The following is a 23,128-nucleotide window of genomic DNA, read 5'->3' as shown; positions in this document are numbered from 1 at the left end:
TCCAATAATGGATCGTGCTACTCATCGCCACCACCATCAGTCTTCATAAAGGTCACCCGGCGGGCACCAGATGGCAGCACCTCTTGCCCGCTGCAATCTATGACACTCACAAAAAAACACGCAGCAAAGAAAACCTGAATATCTAAATGAATGTATCTTTTTTTTTTATCAATGAGAAGCAGAAAAATAAATGATAAATGCTTGTGAACGTTCTAGAAAACAAACACATTCTTATATCGCTCCTTGGAGAGAGAGAGAGAGAGAGAGAGATAAAGAGATAGTGAGATAGAGACGAGACGGAGAGACTGGGCAGCGTCAGGGCGAGGTACGGACACGCAAACTCAACACCGTAACGTAAATCGCGGAGCTGTTGATGTTACGGCGTCACATTCGCGCGTTCGTGGGTGTTACGCTTCGAGATTAGTTGCTGTTTGTACGTTGAGTTGGCGAGCAGGAGTGAAATTTCAAAGGTATGGATGTGCTAGTGGTTGATTCTGAACACACACACACACACACACACACACACACACACACACACACTAATCATAAAAGGGCAAAAATTCTATAAAACAGGTATCGCGTAATCTTTCATGGTTCAAATATAAAGTTCTGAGGGAAATAAAAGAACTTATGATACCACACACACACACACACACACACACACACACACACACACACACACACACACACAGCTCCGACCACAACAAACCCAAAGCTTACCACTCCCCTCTCCACGCCTACACACGAACGCACACACGTCCACCAGCCCTGTCCAAGTTCCTCAGACCGTCACGAAGGAGTGGAAATGCTTCGCCAAATGTTAAGCTCGTCATTTCAGAAGACGTAATGGTTGAAAAGGGACTAATGGAGGAGCTTCAATCTTCGCGTTGTCTTGTACTTGATTTCCGCTTCGTGTTGTCTACTTGTCTAAAGGAATGGTGGTGGTAGTAGTGGTAGTGGTAGTGGTAGTAGTGGTGGTGGTACCGGTAGTTGTGGTAGTGGTAGTAGTAGTGGTAGTGGTAGTAGTAGTAGTAGTGGTAGTAGGAGTGGTAGTAGTAGTAGTAGTAGTAGTAGTGGTAGTAGTGGTGGTAGTGTAGTGGTGGTAGTAGTAGTAGTGGTAGTGGTGGTGGTAGCAGTGGTAACAATGGTGGTAGTGGTAGTGGTAGTAGTAGTAGTAGTAGTAGTAGTAGTAGTAGTAGTAGTAGTAGTAGTAGTAGTAGTAGGAGTAGTAACAATAATAGTAGTAGTAGTAGTAGCAGAAATAGTAGTAGTAGCAGTAATAGTAGTAACAGTAATAGTAGCAGTAGTTAGCAGTCAAAAGATTAATACTAAAACTCTTTTCCAATTTTAGATAACCATTTGGCCCTTTTTACTATACAAACTAACATATTTCTTTCCTCTCACATCTTTCCCTCGTCTAACTTCGTAAAAACAAAAATCTCCATCTTACGCAGCACAGTCTTGTTACGTCACCGTTCGCGTGTCCGTGCCCAGCTTAGGTCAGGTTAAGTAAGAAGAGCTAGAGGAGTCCCTTTGCTCTGTACACGAGTGGGAACACAGAGGTGGGGAGTGAAAGAGAAGGTGGAGACAAGAAGGGAGCTACTTGCATTGACAGGTAAGTGGAGAGATGAATAAAGAAAACGGTGTCTTAGCCCACAACAGGTAAAACAGACAGGTAAAATGGACAGTTAGGTAGACAGGTGTACGAGGGCAAACTGGTAAATACATACTATACAATCTTTTATATTATTTACATGAAAAAAAAAATAGAGTACAAGTTTGTGGAAATAATAATAATACTTAAGTGCAAGATGTGATTTATAGTGTGTGTGTGTGTGTGTGTGTGTGTGTGTGTGAGAGAGAGAGAGAGAGAGAGAGAGAGAGAGAGAGAGAGAGAGAGAGAGAGAGAGAGAGAGAGAGAGAGAGAGAGAGAGAGAGAGAGAAGAGAATCAAGAGAAAATCACGAGAAAAAAAGAAAAGAAAGAGAAATAACAAAACAAATCAAAACATCTTCAATAAAAAAAAAAAAACAAACAAATAAGAAAAACAAGAAAAAAAAAAAAGAGAGAGAAAGAGAAAGGAAAAACACCCAAAAACACCAACAAAAATCAACAAAATCAACAACATACCAATAACAACACATACAAATTAAAAAAAAAAAAAACAAGAAAAATACGAAAAACAAACACAAAACACACGAACAATTAGAACTTCCCACAATTCTCACCTGCAATTCAACAGTCAAAGGGTTTCGGGGATCATAGTTTCTCAGCCCCACCGGTTCCCCCTGCTTCACTCGCCCCCCGATTCCCCCCTCCAGGCCCTGCGCGGGGGAGCCACCTAGAGGAGATCCGCCCCCTCCTCCGCCCCCCGTCTGAGTGCCCGGGATCTTGGGTAGAGAGACTTGTTTGTTGTTGTTGTTGTTATTGTTGTTATTGTTGTTGTTAGCGGTGAGTGATTTCTTCTTCTTGTAGCCGACTGTAGGAAGGAGGAGGAGGAGGAGGAGGAGGAGGAGGAGGAGGAGGAGGAGGAGGAGGAGGAGGAAGGAGGAGGAGGAGGAGGAGGAGGTGGTGGTGGTGGTGGTGGAGGTTTTGGTAATGGAGGTGGAGGCAGAGGAAGAGGTAAAGATGAAGGAAAGGAGGAGGAGGAGGAGGAGGAGGAGGAGGAGGAGGAGGAGGAGGAGGAGGAGGAGGATGAGGTGGTGGTGGTGGTGGAGGTTTTGGTAATGGAGGTGGAGGCAGAGGAAGAGGTAAAGATGAAGGGAAAGGAGGAGGAGGACGACGAGAGGAGGAGGAGGAGGAGGAGGAGGAGGAGGAGGAGGAGGAGGAGGAGGAGGAGGAGAAGAAGAAGGAGGAGAAGGAAAAGGAAAGAGGAGGAGGAGGAGGAGGAGGAGGAGGAGGAGGAGGAGGAGGAGGAGGAGGTGGTGGTGGTGGTGGTGGTGGAGGTTTTGGTAATGGAGGTGGAGGCAGAGGAAGAGGTAAAGATGAAGGGAAAGGAGGAGGAGGACGACGAGGAGGAGGAGGAGGAGGAGGAGGAGGAGGAGGAGGAGGAGGAGGAAGAAGACAGTTACTACTCGTTTTGTACATACATCTTCACAAATATACACACATACACCTACTACTACTACTACTACTACTACTACTACTATCTACCACCACCACTCACACAAGCACACAAAACAGCCACCACCACCACCACCGTCACGTCCACGACAACCACCACCACCACAACAACAACAACAACAACAACAGTAGCAGCAACAACAACAACAACAACAACAACAACGCAAGACTCACTGTAGGCGGCGCAGGGTATGCCGGTGTAGGCGTGGGCGGCGTGGTGGCATCTGTGGGTGGTGTGGTTACAAGTGTGGGCGTCCATGTTGTTCTGTAGAGGATCTGGTAACTCCTTGATCTCCGCCCTCCGTATAGCTCGACTCAGCTTCTCTACATCGTCAGTAGGGCGGAAGGCGGGGATCTTTATGCCCTGGGAACTCTGCAGGAACCGTAGCTGATCTGCAGAAGGAAGAGAAAGTGAAGGAAGTGGTTCAAGGGATTTTTTGTATACCATATGGGCTTTCTACGGGCATTTCCGGGCTAAAGAAGACATCCTATCTGAAAGCCCACCCGTTAGAGAACCGTGACCCCGAGTGAGGAAGCCCGTCCCACACTCCGACCGTGGCCAGGACCCCCGGCCCCCAAAGCGCGAGAATGGAAGTGTTTCTCTGGGAATTTAACTGAGAAAGGAAGGTAGAAATTGTGTTGCTAAAAGGGTATCATAGTGTTAATTGATCTCATAAGAGGGCCCGGAAAGAGAAAGATGTGGTTTTAGTTTGTAAAGTGACTTGGAAATGTTTCTTAAGGAGTTTAACTGAGTAAGAGAGGTGAAAATTGTGTTACTAAAGGGGCGTTATAGTGTTATTATAGTGTTGGCTGATCTACAGAAGGAAGGGAAAGTGAAGGAGGTGGTTCTATAGTGGTTCAGTTCAGTTCAGTGTTTCTTAGGATGTTTAACTGAGAAAGGAAGATACAAATTGTGTTGCATAAATGTTGTTTGTATTAGTTGATCTGCAGAAGGGGCCATGAAGAGAAGGAAGAGGTTTTACTTTGACAGGTTAAAGGGAAGTGTTTTTTATGGAGTTTAAATAAGAAAGAAAGGTAAAACATTGTTACTAAAAGGATATTATATTATTAGTTCATCTGCAGAAGGAAGGAGAAGTGAAGGAAGTGGTTTTGAGTTAGAAAGGTTACTGGGAAATATTTTTTAAGTAACTAGAAACTGTGCAGAACCATCCATCACGTTTCAACTATCCATTTCACCTTCCTCTTCACCATCCACTCACCATACAGATATTTCTCGTAGCTGTTGAAATTGTATGGACCAGAGTAGCCGCGGAGGCCGAGTAACATGCCCTCCTTGTGAAAAACGTCCACCATTCTCTTGATCAGCACGTGTTCATTAGCGCGAGAGTTCCTGATTTGCGCTCGCTTTAGTTCCAAGAGTTGCTGGAAGAGGCGGCGTTCCAGAGCGTACCTGTGAAGAGGCGCAGGTGAGGACTGGTAAAGGGTGAAGGTACACGTGGGAACAGCTGATACTGGCACTAAGAACACTAAGTAACTGGTGCCAACTAACTAAGGTCTCTAACATCACTAAATAACAACACTAACCAAAAACAACATCCACAACACCGCTCCACTTTCTCATCCACTCACAACACCTCTCCACACACACACACACACTCTCTCTCTCTCTCTCTCTCTCTCTCTTTCATCCACCCACATGCCACCACTCTCTCACCCACTCACAACATCCCTCCACTTTCACCCACCCACTTCCCTCCACTCACATCCACCCACAACATCCCTCCACTCTCATCCACCTCTCCACCCAACAAACATGAATTAAAACACTCACTTCCTCATTGTATTCTGCATAGCCTGGGTAATGGACACCTCAGTGGAAGGGGATGCCATCTTGCGCCCCTTCCTCCGCAGACTGCTTTCCATGCTCTCCACCTGAAGGAAAGAGGGGAACAGATGGTGAGGGGAATGAAGGAGGCTGGGGAAGGAATGAAGGGAAGGGGGTGTGTGGTGTGGAGGAAGGAAGAAGGAAGGAAGGAGGGAAGGAGTAAAGAAGGGGATGTTTGATGTGAAGGTAGGAGGAGAGGAAGGAAGGAAGGAAGGAAGGAAGGAAGGAAGGAGGGAGGGAAGGAGGAAAGGAGGAGGTGTTTCATGTGAAGGAAGGAAGGAAGGAGGAAAGGAAGGATGGAGGATGGAAGGAAAGGAAACGAAAGGAGGTGTTTGATGTGAAGGAGGAATAGCTGATAGGAGAGAAGGGATTTGAAGGAGGAAGGGAAGGGAAGGAAGAAAGGAAGGAAAGAAGAAGGGAAGGAAGGAGAAAAGGAGGTGCGTTTCGAGGAGGAAGGAAGGGAGGAAGGGAATGATGAAAGGAGAGAAGGGGCTTGAAGGAGACTGGTATGAAGGAGAGAAGAAAGAGGAATGAAGGAAGGTGTGAAGGAATGTGTGGTGAAGGAGGATGGAGAAGGATAGGAGAGAAGGAAGGGCACGTGTGTGTGTGAGGAGGATCGAAGGATAGAGGAATGTGTGTGTGTGTGTGTGTGTGTGTGTGTGTGTGTGTGTGTGTGTGTGTGTGTGTGTGTGTGTGTGTGTTCTCTTTTTTCTATTATGTTTATAGTTCGTGGGTTTAGGTGTTATTTTGTATGTTTGTATTGTTTTTCTGCATGATTGTAGTAGTAGTAGTAGTAGTAGTAGTAGTAGTAGTAGTAGTAGTAGTAGTAGTAGTAGTAGTAGTAGTAGTAGAAGTGGCAGTGGCAGTGGCAGTGGCAGTGGTAGTGGCAGTGGTAGTGGTAGAAGTAGTGGTAGTTTTAGAGTAGTTAGTAGACACGTACCCTCAAATTACCACCACCACCATCACCACCATCAACACCACAACCACCACCACCACCACTACCACCACTGCATTTTCAGACCAAAGAACAAATAAACACCCTAATAAACACACACACACACACACACACACACACACACACACACACACACACAGCACACACAAGGAAGAAGAGAAGAAGAAACACAACACACAGCACACAACACACAACACACGTAAGAAATCACCACAGCACCACAGCACCACACAGCTTTATGGCGCAGGAGGAAGTTTAGGTAGAGAAAGGGAAGCACACAGCAACACACAGAGGCACGCAGCAGCACAGCATAGAGCACAGCACGCCAGAACACACAGAGGTCTCTATATCGGCACAACACAGCACCACACAGCACACACAGAACATTTAATAAGTACACGTAATGTTTAATCTTACTGTTGATGCGATGAAAAAGATATCTTGTGTCTATATTACCTTGTCCTTATCTAGCTTCCCTATTCTCTTTCTGTTATCTATTTTCTATCCTATTTGTTCTCTCTTTGTATTTTTTTTCTATCTTTCTATCTCATCTTAATCTTGTAAATCCCTCCTATCTTAATTTTCATTTTTATTTTTCTGCTTATTTTGTTTTGTTCTTCTATTTCTTGTTCTTTTTTTTTCTATCTATCCTGTTATTCTTTAGTGCGTCCTTCGTGTTCCTTTTTTTATTTTATGCTTTCTCTTATTCCTTCATTCGTTCTCACAATCTTTTTTTTCTTCCTTCCTATTTCTATCATCTCTTTTTTCCTCAATTCTCTATCTTCTATCTTATTCATCCACTCTTGCTAATCTTCCTTCTTTCCTTCATTTTCCTCTATTCTCTATCTTCCTCCCTTCATGGACCCTTGCTAACCTTTCTTCTTTCCTTCACTACTCTATTTTTTTCCTTATCTACTCTAACAAGCATCCTTCCTTCTTCTTTCCCTCCTTCCTTCCTTCTTTCCTTCATTTTCCTCTATTCTCTATCTTCTTCCTTCATAAAACCTTGCTAACCTTCCTTCTTTCCTTCACTACTCCATTTCTCCTTCATCCACTTTAACTAAGATCCTTCCTTCCTTCATTCCTCTTCTATCTTTCAATTCCTTTTTGGTCCTTCACAACCCTCCTCACGATTCCTTCTATCCTTCCTCTCCTTGAATCCTTACCTTTTTAGGACCCCCACTTAGGGCGCCGCTCCTCACCCGTCCCTTCCTCATCCCTGGGCGGCGGTGTGTCAGAATTCCCATCTTCTGAAGGGCGTCTGCATCTTCTTCGTCATATTCCTCCTCCTCCTCCTCCTCGTCGCCTCCTTTTTCTCCGTTCCCCCTCCCTCGCCTCCTTCCCCCCTCCTGCGCGGTAGTGAGGGCGAGGCAAGGGCAGGGATGAGGTGAGGGTAGATGTTGAGAGAGTGGTGTGGTGAGGCAGGGTATCAGGGAAGGTATTAGGGAGGGTATGGGTGTATGTAGTACGTTTAGGGATTATCAAGGGTTTCCAGGGTGTTTTAATGGGTGTTAATGGGAGGTTAAGGGGTTTATGGCGCAGTGTTACCTCTATTCACCCTCCCTCGTTAAGTGCACAGGTGTGGTGCCATAAGCAGGTAAGTGTGATCTCTCAGGTTTATTAAGGAGTTGGTTGGAATAGTTTATGAATGGTGCGTCTTAATTTAGAGAAGTGAGCGAGTGTGTGTGTGTGTGTGTGTGTGTGTGTGTGTGTGTGTGTGTGTATTATTCATCTTATTCATTCATTTTTGTCACGGTGTTGTGCGAGGGTTGAGGTGTGGATCAGTGGCAACACCTGAGTGGCAGGCGCGGCACAGGTGAGCGGCGCAGAGGCAACACTGGGCATGGAGGGCAGGTGTTCTCAGTTAAGGGACGTTATTCAAAGGGCAAGGGTGGGAGTGAAGGACGGGGCTGAGGATGGAAAATAACCAGTTCACACAAGCTCTCTCTCTCACACACACACAAACACACACCAACACACAGGAGCACACGCACAGTATCCTGGCGTGGCGTGAGGGGGTGAGGCAGGGCGGCCAGCTCCAGACCCCACGGGAGGGAGGGATATACAATGTAGATACACACACACACACACACACACACACACACACACACACACACACACACACACAAACAAACATTCCCGCCGTCCTGCCGGGATGTGCTCACCTTTCCGTCCCTCACCTGGCCGCTGGCGAGCTGCTCCTCGCCGCTCCTGCCGCGGTGCTTCTCTTTCCGCCGGCGGGTGCGTGACTTCCGCCGCCCCGCCTCCGCATTCTCCTCGTCCTCCGTGTGTCGCTCCGGGTCCGTCAGTCCATCTACGTCCGACTCACGTCCCACGGCCAGCCCGTCACTGAAGCCCGGCTCCTGCGGGTCAGAAAGTAAGGTAGGGAACGGCGAGGCGGGAGTGGCGTGCTGTGCGGCGGCCGTGCCTCACACCCAGTATGCCCAGGACGCTCGTGCAGCGCGTTATCAACTGAGGAAGCATGCAGGTCAAGAAGCAACACAAGGCTCCGGGAGTCCCGCATGCCGGGCTGGGAGTGCTGAGTACCCCTGAGGGTCCCGAGCCTCCGGTGGGGGCACTTTGGGGGTGACTGTACCTTGAAGCCGGAGTCCCCGGTGTCCCTGCCGTGGGTGGAGCTGGGCGAGGGCAGACGCGGTGCTGCGCCCTCCACCGTCAAGAAGTCTCGCCCACTGGACTCCAGGAGCATCTCGTGTGTCCTTTCCTCCTCGGGGATGGCGCCAGACTCTACGGGCGATAGGTCGCGCCCCTCCCCCAGCGGCAGGTCGTCGGAGATGCTTACTTGCTGGGTGGAGCTGCCGCCGTCCTCCCAAGTGCGCGCCTTGCCCACGCCCTGGCCTGCCCGCCTGGCCTTCCTGCGACTCCCAACCCCGCCCAGTGCCCCGCTGCTGCCCCTGCGGCGACTCAGCACGCTCGGGCGCACCGCTGATTTGGGGCGCATGTGTGACCTCTTGGGACCTGCAGGGGACTGCCCGTCCTGCCACGCCGCCTCGCCAGCCTCGCTCTCCCCGCCCAGCAGCGCCTCCTCGCTGCCCTCACCACTCAGTGACTCCCCCTCCTCGCCCTCCTCCCTCTCCTTGCCCTCCTCATCCTCCTCTTCGTCTCCTTCTATCCTTTCTTCTCCTTCCGCCTCCTGCTCTCCCTCTTCCACACCTACTTCCTTCTTCTCCTCTTCCTCCTCCTCCACATTCCCGCCCTCCGCCAGGGCTTCACCCTCACCCGCCGTCTCTTTTTCAAGCGAGGTGTTTTCAGCTTCACTCGCGCCGCGCGCCGCCTCTCCCCATTCCTCGGATTCTCTTTCCTCTCTCTCCTCCTCCCCAGGGCTGGTGCTCGTCTCCCCAATCCTTGCCTCCTCCTTTCTTACCCTTCCCCCAGTCACGCCCACCTTCCGGACAGCAGGCCTTCTTCCGCCCCCTGCCGCCCCTTCACGCCTGGCGGTGCCTACAGCCCCGGGGCCTCGCTGCCCTCGCCTGCCGTTGCTGCCGTTGGACTCAGAGAAGCGCTCACTCTCCTGCTTCACGAGGCCCTTCCTGCCGACCCGCACGCCCTGCCCTTCCCCAGGCCGCCGCGTTTGCCTCCTGGCCTCCGTCTCTGTAGTCTTTCTGGCGCCTCGCTTCGCCTCCGTCACCCGCACCCGCCGCGGCTCCGTCAGGCGACCGCTGCTGGCCTCCTGCGGCACCGGGCGGGGCTTGGTGCGGCTGGGGAGGACTCGTGCCTTCGGGAGCTTAGCGGCGTACGGCGAGGTCATCTTCATCCCCTTCCTCTTCCTCCTCTCCGGCCTCTTCTCAACTCTACCTCCTTGCTTCTGCATGCTCACATACTCCTCCTCCTCCTCCTCTTCTTCTTCTTCTTCTTCCTCCTCCTCCTCCATCTTCCTCCCAGCGTCGTCTGTCTGTGAAGTTCCTTCTCCTTCGTCTTCTGCAGTACCTGATATCCCCTCCTCCTCCTCTTCCTCTTCTTGGGTGCCTGTGGTCATCTCGGACTCTTGGGTCACCGTCGTCTCTCCCTCTTGAGTCTCAGTGACCTCCTCTTCCTCTTCCTCTCCCTTCCTTCCTCTTCCTCTTTGTTGGAGTTTTTCTTTGCTTCTTCTTCCTGAATACACTTGTGAACCTAATCTTCCTACTCTTTCCTCTTCCTCTTCCTCTTCTATCCTATCATCCTCTTCCTCTTCCTCTTCTCTGTACCTCCTGCCTCCTCTTTCCCCTTTGCTCGTTCCTCTCCTACTAATTCTCTCCTCTTCCTCCTCCTCTTTCTCCCTCTTCTTCTTCCACCAGTTACTTTCCAACTCTTCCTCCCGTCTCTGCTTCCCTCTTCCTCCACACTCTCTTCCTCTCTCTCCCTTGTCCTCCTCCTCCTCCTCCCTCCTCCTCCTGCTAGCTTCCCAGTCCTCCTCCCTCTTGTTTCCTCTTCCTCTTGATCTTCTCCACTCACCTCACTTCTCTCTACTGATCTCTTTCCTCTTCTTCTCCCATCTCTATCTCCCTCTTTATTCACTTCCCTCCCTTTTCCTCCTTTTCCTCTTGTTTTCCCTACCTTGCTGGTCCTCCTGGTGCCTCTCTCCTCTTCCTCTTCCTCTTCCCCTCCACTTCTTCCCTCTCTCTCTTGATCTTCTTCCTATTTTGCCTCCAGTTAATTTCCTGCTCCTCTTTCCTCCTCTCTCTTCCTCACTCTCTCTACTTTTCTCTCTCCTCTCCCTCGATTCTCTCCCTACTCTCTTTCCTCCTGTTGGCTTCCTACTTCTACTCCCTCCTCCTCCTCCTCCTCCTTCTCTTCCTCCTTTTCTTCTTTTTCTTCTCTCCTCTTCCTCCTCCTCCTCCTCCTCCTCCTCTGCAGTTGGTCCTTCTGTCTCCTCTAATCTTCCTCTTCCTCTTCCTTTTCCTCCTCCTAGCTTTCTACTCCTACTTCCTCCTCCTCCTCCTCCTCCTCCTCCTTCTCTTCTTCTTCTTCTTCTTCTTCCGTCTTCTTCTACCTCTCTTCTTCGTCTTCTTCTTCTTCGTCTTCCTCTTCTTCTGCTTCTGTTGTTAATTCTTTTCTATCTCCTCTTCTTCCTCTTGCTTTCCCTCTTTCACCTGTCAATTTTCTGCCTCTTCCTCCTCTTCTTCCCTCCTCCTCATCTTCTTCTTCTTCTTCTTCTTCTTCTTCTTCTTCCTCATCTTCCTCCTCCCCAGTTAAGTCCTCGCCTCTTCTTTCTCTTCCTCTTCCTCCTCTTCCCCTTTCAGCTGTTAATCTCTTACTGGGTTTTCCTCTCTTCCTTTCCTCCTCTTCCTTTCCTCTTCCCTTCTTCCCTTTCTCTTTCTTCCTACCACTTCTTCTCTCCTCCTCCTCTTCCTCCTTTATTCCCTTCTTTCCTCCTCTTTTCTTGACAGCTGTTGTTTTTCTACTCTTCTTCCTTTCTTCCCTCTCTTCTTCTTCTTCTTCCTCTTCTTCCTCTTCCTCTTCTTCTTCCTCTTCTTCATCACTTTCTGTTCTTTGGTTCCTATTTCTCGTTTTCTTTGCCTTTCCTCTTCCTCCTTTTCCTTTGGTTTCCTTTATCTCCTCTTCGCTTTCCTCTTCTTCCTCTTTTCCTCTTCCTTTTTTGCTCTTTTTACTCTTCCCTGATCCTTTCACACTTTTTCTTCCTTCTTCGTTTTCCTCCTCTTCCTCTTCCTCCTCCTCCTCCTCTTCTTCTTCGTCTTCGTCTTCCTCCTCTTCCTCTTCCTCATATTTCCCTTTCTTTCCTTTCTTGTCTTCTCTCTTTCGTGATATTTTGGTTGGTTTTCTTGTTTCTTTGTCTTTTTCTTCTTTGTCTTCTTCATCTTCCTCTATTTCTTCCTCTTCTTCACTTCCTTCTTCATCTTTCTTCCTCTTCCCTTCTTCTTTTTGTCTTTCGCTGATGATTTCATGCTTTTTCTTCCTTCTTCTTCTTCTTCTTCTTCTTCATCAATTTCCTCTTCCTCTTCCTCTTCTTCCTCTTCCTCTTTACTCTTTTCTTTCGTTTTTCTGCTTCTCTTCTCACGTTTTGCTTTACTGCTCTTCTTCTCGTCTTCTTCTTCTTCTTCTTCCTCTTCATCTATTTCTTCTTCCTCTTCATCACCTTTCCTTTTCTTCTTTCCTTTTCCACTTCTTCCATCATCACCTTCCTCCTCTTCCTCCTCCTCCTCTTCTCCTTCCTTTTTTATTCCTTTCTTTCTTCCTTTCGCTGATGCTGTGATGGTTTTTTGATCTTCTCCTTCTCCCTCTTCTCCATCTCCTCCGCTTCTCTCCTCCTCGTCTACCTCTTCTCCTTCTTCCTCTCCTCTCTTCCTCTCTTCACTTATTCTCACTCCCTTTTTACTTATTCCTGAGGTGTTTCTGTCTTTATCATCCTCTTTCCCTTCCTCCTCCTCCTCCTCCTCCTCCTCCTCTTCCTTCTCCTTCTCCTCTTCGTCCACCTCTTCACCAGCCTCCACTCCTCTCCTTCTCTCCACCTCCGTCCCTTCCACCTGCACCTCCTCCTTCCTCACCCCTTCTCTCCTCTTTGCCGCTGAATCCCTCTCTCTCTCCACCCTTCCCTCCCTCTCCTCAATCTCGGCCCTCTCCTCCGCCTCCTCTTCCAGACGTCTCTTCTTCGCCTCCTCCTCCTCCTCCTCCTTCGCCGCCGCCGCCACCTCCTCCATCACTAGCTTGCGTATGTTGACCTCTGAAGTGCCGGTCTGAAGGTGGGGTCACGAGAGAGCCACGGGGTCAAAGGACAAGGGTCATAAAGGGGTCACTAGAACAACAGGGATGTAATGAGGGAAAACTCAAAGTAAACATGGGGGACTAAATGGTTTTCGATCCCTTAGAAAAGTATTAAGGATTTGCAGGGTTAGGATTAGTATGATTTAAGCGGGATTTGTGTTAGTGGGTTTTTTTTATATTTTTAGTTTTTTTCTCTTTGTTTTTAGTTAGTTAGTTAGTTAGTTTTTTTTTTTTTTTTTAAGGGTTATTTGAGGTTCCTTTTTAAGTATTTCGTCGGTTTAAGAAAGAAAAATGGAAGGTGGAGAAGCGCAGGGAAATGAATAAAAATGCACAAAGACACAAGCTGACACCGAGAGAGAGAGAGAGAGAGAGAGAGAGAGAGAGAGAGAGAGAGAGAGAGAGAGAGAGAGAGAGAGAGAGAGAGAGAGAGAGAGAGAGAATCAGAAAATTAGATAAAGAAAAGGAAACTAGAGAAAGACGACGATAAAGAGAAAGAAGAAGAAGAAGAAAAAAAAGAACATTGATAAGAAGAGATAATCTAGAGCAAAAGAGAAGCATGAACACCGACTGGGGAATAAAAATAGATAAGCCGTTTTCTTTTAATCAAGTCTAACGTTAATTAACACTCAAAAGACCAACAATGAAATCCTGAGTAGTACCTCCTAAAATATAAAAAAGAAAACGTTACATAGAAAACCGTCTCACTGCAAGAATTTTAAGGGTAACTATGGAAAATTAAGCTACGTGGTAATAATATTCAAGACATGTCATTCATTCTCTTCTGGCACCGAGCGAGGGGGACACAGGGGGAACAGAAACTATCCACGATGCAAAACACTTAAATGAAAATAAAAAAAAGGGGGGGAAATGGAAAAAAGGACATGGAATAAAGGGAAAAATGATGGAAAACTGGAAAAAAATAAAAATAAATAAAGGAACGCGACGAACGAGCACAATGCCAAAAACAGTCAAAAAAAAAAAAAAATACAAAAATATGAAAAAGAAAACGGAAAAACGAACACGGAAAGGAAAAAAAAAAAAATCGCAAAACACCACAAAAACAGCAGCACACGCCAAAAACAAAACCAAAACAATAAAAAAAAACATAAAAAGACAATATTCTGGAGCTAGGAAAAGCAAAAACACACGAAAATACTAAAAAAAAGAGAAAAGAACATCACTAGACGTAAATAAAACTCACAAACACTTCAGCAGTCAAGAATAACACTGTCTGGCAACCGTGCTGACATCAGGAGGAGGAGGAGGAGGAGGAGGAGGAGGAGGAGGACGAGGAAGGAAGGAGGAGGAGGAAGGAAGAAAGGAGAAGAAGGGGATGGGATACTCAAGAGGACTGGATAGAAACGAGAGAGAAGATAGATAAAGTAAAGAAGAAGAAGAAGAAGAAGAAGAAGAAGAAGAGAAGGAAAAGATTGCAAAGAAAGAGGAAAGAAGACATAATGAGGAAGGGAAAGAAGAAGAAGAGGAAAAGGAAGATAAATAGAGAGAGATGAGAGAGGAAAAAAAAGAAAGAGAAAAAAAAGAAGGGAAAGAATAAAAGGTAAAAAAAAAAAAGAAGATTGCAATGAGAGAGGAAAAAGAAGATAAAGAGGAAAGGGAAAGAAGAAGAGGGTGAAGGAAACGTAAATAGAGAAAAAGATGAAGAAACGATAGAGAATTTTAAAACGAGGAAAAAGAACGAACAAATAGATAAGGAAAAGAAGAGAGGAAGAAGATAAAGAAGAAGGAGAAAGAAGAAGAGGGGAGGGAAAATAAAAAGAGAGATGAAAAACGAAAGAAGAATTAAAAAGAAGAGAAGAAGATGGAAAAAATGAAGGTAAGGAAAGGAAGATTGCAATGAAAGAAGAAGGAGGAGATGAAGGAAGAGGAAAGAAGAAAAGGGGAAGGAAACAAAGATAAAAAGAAGAAATGAAAGGAAAACAAAAAGAGGAAAAAGAATGAACAAAAGAGAATAGGAAAAAAAAAGTGAGGAAGAAGACAAGAAGAGGAAGAGGAAAGAAGAAGAGGAAGAGAAAATAAATAGAGAGAGATGAAGAAAAGAAGATTGCAATAAAAGAGGAAGGAGAAGACAAGAGAGAGAGAGAGAGAGAGAGAGAGAGAGAGAGAGAGAGAGAGAGAGAGAGAGAGAGAGAGAGAGAGAGAGAGAGAGAGAGAGAGAGAGAGAGAGAGAGAGAAACGAAAAGATGGAAAAAAAGAGTAACCAGAGAAGAAAGGAGAAAAGAAAAAAGAGAAGGGAAGAGAAAGAGGGGAAAATAAATAAGGGAAGGATTATAGAAAGGAAAGTGAGAGAGGGGGGGGTGACAAGGGAAGGGGGTAAGGGGTGACAAGGGATGGGTAAGGAAAGGGTTACAATCAAACTGTAACAATAACACACTCACAATTCTGGATTATGTACTAATATTTTTGGAACAATTAGTTTATGTACAGTAAATCACGTAGAGAGAGAGAGAGAGAGAGAGAGAGAGAGAGAGAGAGAGAGAGAGAGAGAGAGAGAGAGAGAGAGAGAGAGAGAGAGAGAGAGAGAGAGAGTAATAAATATTAACCTTGTGTGTAAACTGACAAGATGTTTGTGTTGATTTTGATATGAAGAAGAAGAAGAAGAAGAAGAAGAAGAAGAAGAAGAAGAGGTAGTAGTAGTAGTAGTAGTAGTAGTAGTAGTAGTAGTAGTAGTAGTAGTAGTAGAAGAAGAAGAAGAAGAAGAAGAAGAAGAAGAAGAAGAAGAAGAAGAAGAAGAAGAAGAAGAAGAAGAAGAAGAAGAAGAAGAAGAAGAAGAAGAAGAAGAAGAAGAAAGAAGAAGAAGAAGAAGAAGAAGAAGAAGAAGAAGAAGAGGTGAAGAAGAAGAAGAACAAGAAGAACGAGAACGAGAACAAGAACAAAAAGAACAAAAAGAACAAGAACAAGAACAAAAATAAGAACAAGAAAGAAAAGAAAAGAAGAGAGAGAGAGAAAAAACACAAGTAAAAATAACTCAACTATGTGTGTGTGTGTGTGTGTGTGTGTGTGTGTGTGTGTGTGTGTGTGTGTGTGTGTGTGTGTGTGTGTGTGTGTGTGTGTGTGTGTATAGGACCTTACACCAGGGACAACTAAGACCTCACCTGCGCATCTTTCATCCCGTCCACACCGCCAGCGCCTCCTGTGGTCTCCGTCTGAGCGTCCATGTTGACAGGAGAAGCGGTCATGGTGGACCTATTAGACTTGTGCACGGAGGAGGCGGAAGAGCTCATCAGTTCCTCCCCCTCCTGCTCCCTGCTGCCCTGCTGACTCGTCTCCAGCGCCCTGAACACCAGCAGGAGGAATGGAGATCAGTTTAACCCTCTTCAGTATCATGATGCGTTTACATATTCATTCTGGTGACTATTTGGTGATTTTATACAGCTTCAGAAACTCATGTGGGGGATTAAGATAGTGAAGACTGTGGCCATTAATTTTCTGACCTCCATAGACCCTTCCTAATGTGAATAAAATGGTCTAATGGTACACAAATATCAAGGTAAAAATTGTGTCCCAGTACTGAAGGGGTTAACATGTTCTGGGTAAGAGGTGAGTTGATGAGGTTACATCGAAGGAAGACAGAAAGGAGGAGGAAGGGAAGGAAGGAAGGAAGGAATTAAAGAAGAAAGGGAAACTAAGAGGATAGGATTGTAATGAGAGAGGCAAAGACAGAGAAAGTAAAGAAGGCAAAGGAATAGACAACACTGGTAGAGGAAAAAGAAGGAAAAAAATAAAGGGGAGGGAAGAAGAATTGCAATGAGGGAGGAAGGAAAAGATAAAAGGAAAGCGAAAGAAGAAGAGGGAGAGATAGAGAGAGATGAAGAAACGAAAGGAAGGTTGAAAAAAAATGGAGGAAAAAGAGGGAAAGAGATAAAAGAAATGAGGAAAAGGTGGTTTAAGAGAGAGAGAGAGAGAGAGAGAGAGAGAGAGAGAGAGAGAGAGAGAGAGAGAGAGAGAGAGAGAGAGAGAGAGAGAGACAAACTTAGCAACAGAGAAACACTAAAGACAAGGTTAACCCCTTCAGTACCGGGACACGTTTTCATATACATTCTGCTAACTATTTGGCGATTTTACACAGCTTCAGAAACTTATGTGGGGATTGAAATAGTAAAAACTGGCCATTAATCTTCTGACCTCCATAGACCCTTCGTAACGTAAACAAAATACTCTAATCACACCTAAAACTCAAGGTAAAAATGCCTTCCCGTACTGAAAGGGTTAATGAATGCAGTAAGCGTGGTGTCTCTCGTGTTTCTAGCTCGCGGCGTCTCACCTCTGCATCGCCTTCTGCAGGGCGTGTTTGTCTGTCAGCTTGGAGGCCGCCATGCCACCGTGGAGCTGCAGGTACTTCGCGCAGCCTCGGTTACTGCGGGCCACTGCGGCGTCCAGTGGGGTGAGCAGCTGTCCCCGGGAGTTTCTCATGATAGGGTTGACTGCTGCCTGGAGGGGGGAAAGATGGGAAGATGGGATGAGAAAGGGCGTGAAAGGATGTGAGAGGGTGTGAAAAGGCGTGAGGGAGATATATTTGTTAGTCAGTCAGTCAGTCAGTCAGTTAGTTAGTTAGTTAGTTAGTTTAGTTAGTTAGTTAGTTAGTTAGTTAGTTAGTCAGTTAGTTAGTTAGTTAGTTAGTTAGTTAGTTAGTTAGTTAGTTAGTTAGTTAGTTAGTTAGTTAGTCAGTCAGTCAGTCAGTCAGTCAGTCAGTCAGTCAGTCAGTCAGTCAGTCAGTTAGTTAGTTAGTTAGTTAGTTAGTTAGTTAGTTAGTTAGTTAGTTAGTTAGTTAGTTAGTCAGTCAGTCAGTCAGTCAGTCAGTCAGTCAGTCAGTCAGTCAGTCAGTCAGTCAGTCAGTAATTTAGTTAATCAGTTAATCAATCAGTCAGTCAGTCAGTCAGTCAGTCAGTCTTTCAGTCAGTCAGTCAGTCAGTCAGTCAGTCAGTCAGTCAGTGAGTCAGTCAATCAGCCACTCAGTCAGTCAGCCTCTCTTCCTCTAACCCTCTCTCTTTCTCTCTCTTTACACCATATTTTGAAACTTTCTGCGTCACACCTTCAATAATTTCAAAGGCTCTCTAATGAAGCCACACGTTCCCCTAAGGGCGTTGATTTTTTACGTTTTTAGTGAAAGATTAACAAGATAACATGATTTACAGGAAAAACAGTCTTAATCAGAGAGAGAGAGAGAAAGAGAGAGAGGTTGGCTTGAGTCTCACCTGCTTATCCATGAGAATTTTACACATCTCGATATTGTTGTTGATGGCAGCGATGTGAAGCGGACACCGGCCATCCAGGTTCGGGGCGTTCACGGTGTCTGGACGCATGGACAGCAGCCACCTTGGGATCAGAAACGAGAATTGACGCACTCTTTAAATATTGTACTGGTAATGACGCACCTTTTTCACTTTCACGTATTGACATTTAGCCACATTAGGGTCAGAAACATGAATCGAAGCACTCTTTAACTCCTCTACTGGTGATGAGATACTTTTTCAGTTTCGCGCATTGACATTAGCCACATTAGGATCAGAAACGAGAATATGCACTCGTTAAATCCTTTACTGTTAATCGCATTCTTTTTTTTTTCACTTTCACGTATTGACAGTAGCCACGTTGGGATCAGAAACGAGAATTAACACTCTTTAAATCCTTTTCTGCTAATAACATACTTTTTTTTCACTTTTACGTATTGACATTAGCCACCTTGGGATCAGAAACGAATCTCAACACTGTTTAAACCATGGACAGCAACCACTTGGGATCAGAAACGAAACTGTACACTTTTTTTAACCATTTTGCTGCTAATGACACCCTTTCTTTCTTTCTTTTTTTTTTTACTTTGACGCATCGACTTTAGCTATCTTGGGATCAGAAACGAATCATGACACTACTTAAAGCAAGGACAGCAGCCACCTTGGGATCAGACACGAAACTATGCACTTTTAAGAGAGACCATTTGAACCAGAAGCGAATTATAAGTGTTTTGTTGGATTCGAGACAAATTTCAAGACAATTATCCCATTCTTTTTGGCTGACTCTCTTAAACTACTCAAATATTCCCTACACTACTAAACACACCTTCAAGAATCCCACTTTACCATCACAACACAAGTCACCAAGACCCAACACCATCAGCGCCTCCTTCAGGGTACTCACAGAACCAGATCACGCCGCCCGGACTGACAGGCCTCGTGTAGTGGTAAGTCGCCCTTCACGTTACGCTTCCACAGGTCAGCGCCCTTGTGGTGGAGCAGCTTCAGGGTCTCCAGCTGTCCCTTGGCGGCCCCGCAGTGCGCCGGCCTGGGGGAAGGAAGGCAAAGAAACGTTACCGAAGAAGAACCGAGGAAGGAGAAAAAAAAAAACGTTATTGGAACCGAGGAAGACACAGAAACGTTACTGGGAGGACAAAGAAACGTTACTGGAACAGAAGGCAAAAAATGTTACTAGAACCGAAAGAAAAGAAACGTTACTGGAACCGAGGAAGGCAGAGAAACGTTACTGGAACCGAGTGAGGCAGAGAAACGTTACTGGAACATAGAAAGGCAAAGACACGTTACTGTTAAGACAAAGAAATGTTAATGGAACCGAGGAGAGCAAAGACAGTTAGTCATGCATGATCTCTTCTCGAAAGGCACGAAAAAAAAATTAGGAGAGAGAGAGAGAGAGAGAGAGAGAGAGAGAGAGAGAGAGAGAGAGAGAGAGAGAGAGAGAGAGACAAGAAACAGCACCAAACGTAAAGAAGACATCAAAACCCTTTAAACAAAACCTCCTGCTGGGGACTCACGTGCGGCCCTTGCGATCCTGCTTGTCTGGGTGGGCGCCGTGATGCAGCAGAAGGCCCGTGCAGTCAGCGTGGCCCAGCGTGACGGCGTAGAACAGCGGCGTGCATCCATTTGAGTCTAACGTGTCCACTTCGGCGCCACAGAAGTTGAGAAGGCAATCGAGGCAATCTAGGTGACCTCTGGAGGCGGCGCAGTGCAGAGCTGGGGAAGGCAGGGATGGCAGGGGTGGCAGGGGTGTGGGAGGAGGATAAGGAACGTAAACTCAAGAACAAAGGTGACTTAACGTAATGAAAGGTAACAAAAACATAACTTAACTCGATGACTCAGATGACTTAACGTAATAAAGGTGCCAAAAACACAGGTATTATTAACTTAATTCAGTGACACAGGTGACTTAACGTTGTAAAAGGTGCCAAAATTACAGGTATCCTTAACTTAATTCAGTGACATAGGTGACTTAACGTAATAAAAGGTGACAACAGCACAGATTAATTCAATGACACACGCGAGTAAACATAATAGGTGACAAAAACACAGGTATTAACTTAACTGAATAACACAGGTGACATAACGTAATGAGGTGACAAAACACAGGAAATCTTAACTGAAGAACACAAGTAACACAGGTAAACTTAACGGAACAACACGGGTAACAAAACGTAATATAAAGTAACAAAACCACAAATAATCTTAACTCCACCTAACTCAATACCACAGGTGACCTAACCGTCATTAATAACTTCACCTGTCATTCGTCTACCTGCCTGCAGCCCCACGCGTCACCTGCGCACCTCAACACTCTCACCTACTCTTAATGACACACGCCCACTCACTGACACCTGGGGATCCTGACCTCACACCTGCCGCCTCTTTCGTCTCACCTGTCCACTACGCCCACTCACGCTTCTCTATCCTCACCTGTCTGCCTTGTAACTTTTTAATCCCTCCTTCATTATGTACGTTCATTAAGAATTACTTGACTAACAAACAAGGAAGTCATCATCATTTCATCACCATACCTGACACCATTCCTTCTCACCACCCACGCTCGTCACCTCCACCTCATAGCTTAATCACCACACGGCATACTGTCATACTTCCTCAACTAACCCCTGCAGTACTAGACATTTATACCTTAACCCCTTCAGTGCCATGACGCGGTTTCATATTCATTCTGGTTACAATTTGGTGATTTTATACAGCTTCAGAAACTTATGTGGGAATCAAAATAGCGAAGACTAAGGCAATTAATTTTCTGACCTCTACATACCCTTCCTAATATCAACAAAATCGTCTAATCCAACGCAAAACTCAAGGTAAGAAATGAGTCCCAGTACTGAAGGGGTTAGGTTTTGGGTACGATTAGACGATTTTATTCACATTAGGAAAGGTTTATGGAGGTCAGAAGATTAATGGCCAGTCTTCACTATCTATTCCCCCACATAAGTTTCGGAAAATGTATCAAAATCACTAAATAGTAAGCAAAATGAGTATAAAAACAAGCCATGGTACTAAAGGAATTAATAAACCACAAACTATTATTGTCTGAAATTTTTATGATCACTATATTTGGCTTTTTTCCTGCCTCTCACTTGTCCTCGTCCATAATTCCATCTCACAACTCATTCATCACTAACACAACATAATTTTCTGATACATAAAAAGAAAAAGAAAAGAAGAAACACTATTATTATTATATCTACATTTTTTCCCCCGTTTTCTACCTCTCAACACCCTTCACCACATTTCATAACATACTCATCCCTCACACAACACTTTCCTGACACGTAAACCAAAAAAAAAAAAAAAAAAAAAAAACACTTATTATGATCCCTATCTCTACCTTTCTTCCCCGCCTCTCACCTCTCCACGCCCTCACAACTCATTCATCTCTCACACAACACTTTCCTGATGCATAAGCCAAAAAACGGGGAAAAAACACACTTATCTATATACATATCTTCTTTTTTTCCCGCCTCTCACCTGTCCACGCCCTTCACCACACCTCACAACACATTCATCCCTCTCACAACATGATTTCCTGATGAAGTAATCGAAAAAGGAGAGAAAACACTAATGTTATCCCTATAGCTACCTTTTTCTCCCGCGTCTCACCTGTCCACGCTTATAATTCCATCTCAAAACAGTCTCATCCCTTACACAACATAATTTTCTGATACATAAATAAAAAAACAGGAAAAAACATATATATTTTTCCCCGCCTCACCTGTTCGCGCCGCCACTCACCTGTCAGGCCATCCTTGTCGTCGGCACTCACGCTGGCACCGGCATTGATGAGGGCGAGGATGGCATCGGCACTTCCTGAGGGACAGTAGACGTGAGACGGCCGCACTTCTGTCAAGACAACACCAGGCGTGCCACACACACACAGGGGCGACACACACTTCCCTCCCGCCCTCACCTCCCTCCCTCCCGCCCGTCCCTCCCTCATGCAACGCGACACTTTTTGGATTTCTACGCCATGCAACAAGTTATTTCCCCTTCTTCATGCAGTTCCTGGTTTTATCCTACTCTTTTTTCTTATTCCCTTCTTCGTTCTCCCTCTCCTTGTCTCATTTCCAAGCCATGCAACAAGTTATTGTACTCTACTATCATGCATGTGTGTGTGTGTGTGTGTGTGTGTGTGTGTGTGTGTGTGTGTGTGTGTGTGTGTGTGTGTGTGTGTGTGTGTGTGTGTGTGTGTGTTTCTCCCTTCCTTTCGTTCTTTTTTTCCCTTTTTATTCTGTGAGAGTTCTTCAAAGGTCATCATGCAGGGGACTTGTATTTCCTTCCTTTCGCCCTTTCTCTCTTCCCATTCTCTCTCTCTCTCTCTCTTCCCTCCTCTCCTTCCTGTACATGGCAGTCACAAAGGTCAGGACAATGTATCATTAATCACTGAGCTTGTGTTGATCTCCAGTGACGTGGACCACTTGCGTTTCCTCCATGCACTGCTTTTCTCTCCCTTACCTCTCACCTCTCTTTCTCTCATCCCTTCCCTCCTTTACTCTCTCACATATACACCATTTATCACCATTTTCACTTCCCTTCCCCCTTTCCTTGTCATGCACACCTAATCATCCTCTTTTTCCCTCTTCCCTCCTTTATCACAATCCTTTCTCTCCTTCCTTTACTATTCATGCATCCTACTTCCCTCCTCATGTCTCCTCATTTCTCCCCTTCTCATGCAGTGACCTTCTGGCTGGCTCCTGTGTTAAGCTGGGTCAGGGGACGTGCATGTGAGGTCAGCTGAAGTCAGGCGGGTGAGAGCAGGTCAGTAGGCAGGTCAGTAGGCAGGTCAAGGAGGCATGTCAAGGGCAGGTCACGAGGGGGGAAGGGAGGGGAGGCAGGGAGGGGAGGAAAGAGGTGAGAGTAAAGGAAAAGAGTAAAGGAGAAAAAGGAAGAGAAGCAAGAGAGAGAGAGAGAGAGAGAGAGAGAGAGAGAGAGAGAGAGAGAGAGAGAGAGAGAGAGAGGGTGGGACGTGGTATACATAAAAGGAAGGTAAGAAGGAGGAGGGACCATCTCTCTCTCTCTCTCTCTCTCTCTCTCTCTCTCTCTCTCTCTCTCTCTCTCTCTCTCTCTCTCTCTCTCTCTCTCTCTCTCGACATTCCACAGGTCTCAAGCACAGCAAGTGAATATCACACACACACACACACACACACACACACACACACACACACACACACACACACACACACAATTCAAGAGAGAG

The 23,128-nt window shown here is 45.9% G+C and overlaps 1 protein-coding gene across 8 annotated transcripts in view; it reads right to left on the bottom strand.

The window, feature by feature from the left end:
• LOC123508384 (serine/threonine-protein phosphatase 6 regulatory ankyrin repeat subunit A-like) overlaps positions 1-23,128 on the bottom strand; it is a 70,901-nt gene that overhangs the window by 4,724 nt on the left and 43,049 nt on the right. For 2 of the 8 annotated variants that reach the window (XR_006675932.1, XM_045262090.1), the window contains exons 7-17: positions 21,667-21,774; positions 19,422-19,620; positions 18,794-18,937; positions 17,854-17,974; positions 16,923-17,089; positions 15,754-15,934; positions 8,089-8,286; positions 4,915-5,015; positions 4,343-4,533; positions 3,297-3,515; positions 2,228-2,389 (exon numbers count right to left, since the gene is read on the bottom strand). Coding sequence is in view for 7 of the 8 variants with exons in the window: in XM_045262090.1 (XP_045118025.1) it covers positions 2,259-2,389; positions 3,297-3,515; positions 4,343-4,533; positions 4,915-5,015; positions 8,089-8,286; positions 15,754-15,934; positions 16,923-17,089; positions 17,854-17,974; positions 18,794-18,937; positions 19,422-19,620; positions 21,667-21,774 (1,760 nt within the window). In the remaining variant the exon portion in view is untranslated. Of the gene's footprint in view, positions 1-2,227; positions 2,479-3,296; positions 3,516-4,342; positions 4,534-4,914; positions 5,016-8,088; positions 8,287-8,519; positions 10,066-15,753; positions 15,935-16,922; positions 17,090-17,853; positions 17,975-18,793; positions 18,938-19,421; positions 19,621-21,666; positions 21,775-23,128 lie in introns of those variants that run through there. The other 6 variants (XM_045262084.1, XM_045262088.1, XM_045262085.1 and 3 more) reach the window with 5 other exon arrangements.

This window comes from Portunus trituberculatus, chromosome 24 (genome assembly GCF_017591435.1).
Source record: "Portunus trituberculatus isolate SZX2019 chromosome 24, ASM1759143v1, whole genome shotgun sequence".
NCBI classification, from domain to species: Eukaryota; Metazoa; Arthropoda; class Malacostraca; order Decapoda; family Portunidae; genus Portunus; species Portunus trituberculatus.
Note: the sequence above shows the minus strand (reverse complement) of the source record. Positions and strands in the feature narration are given on the sequence as shown.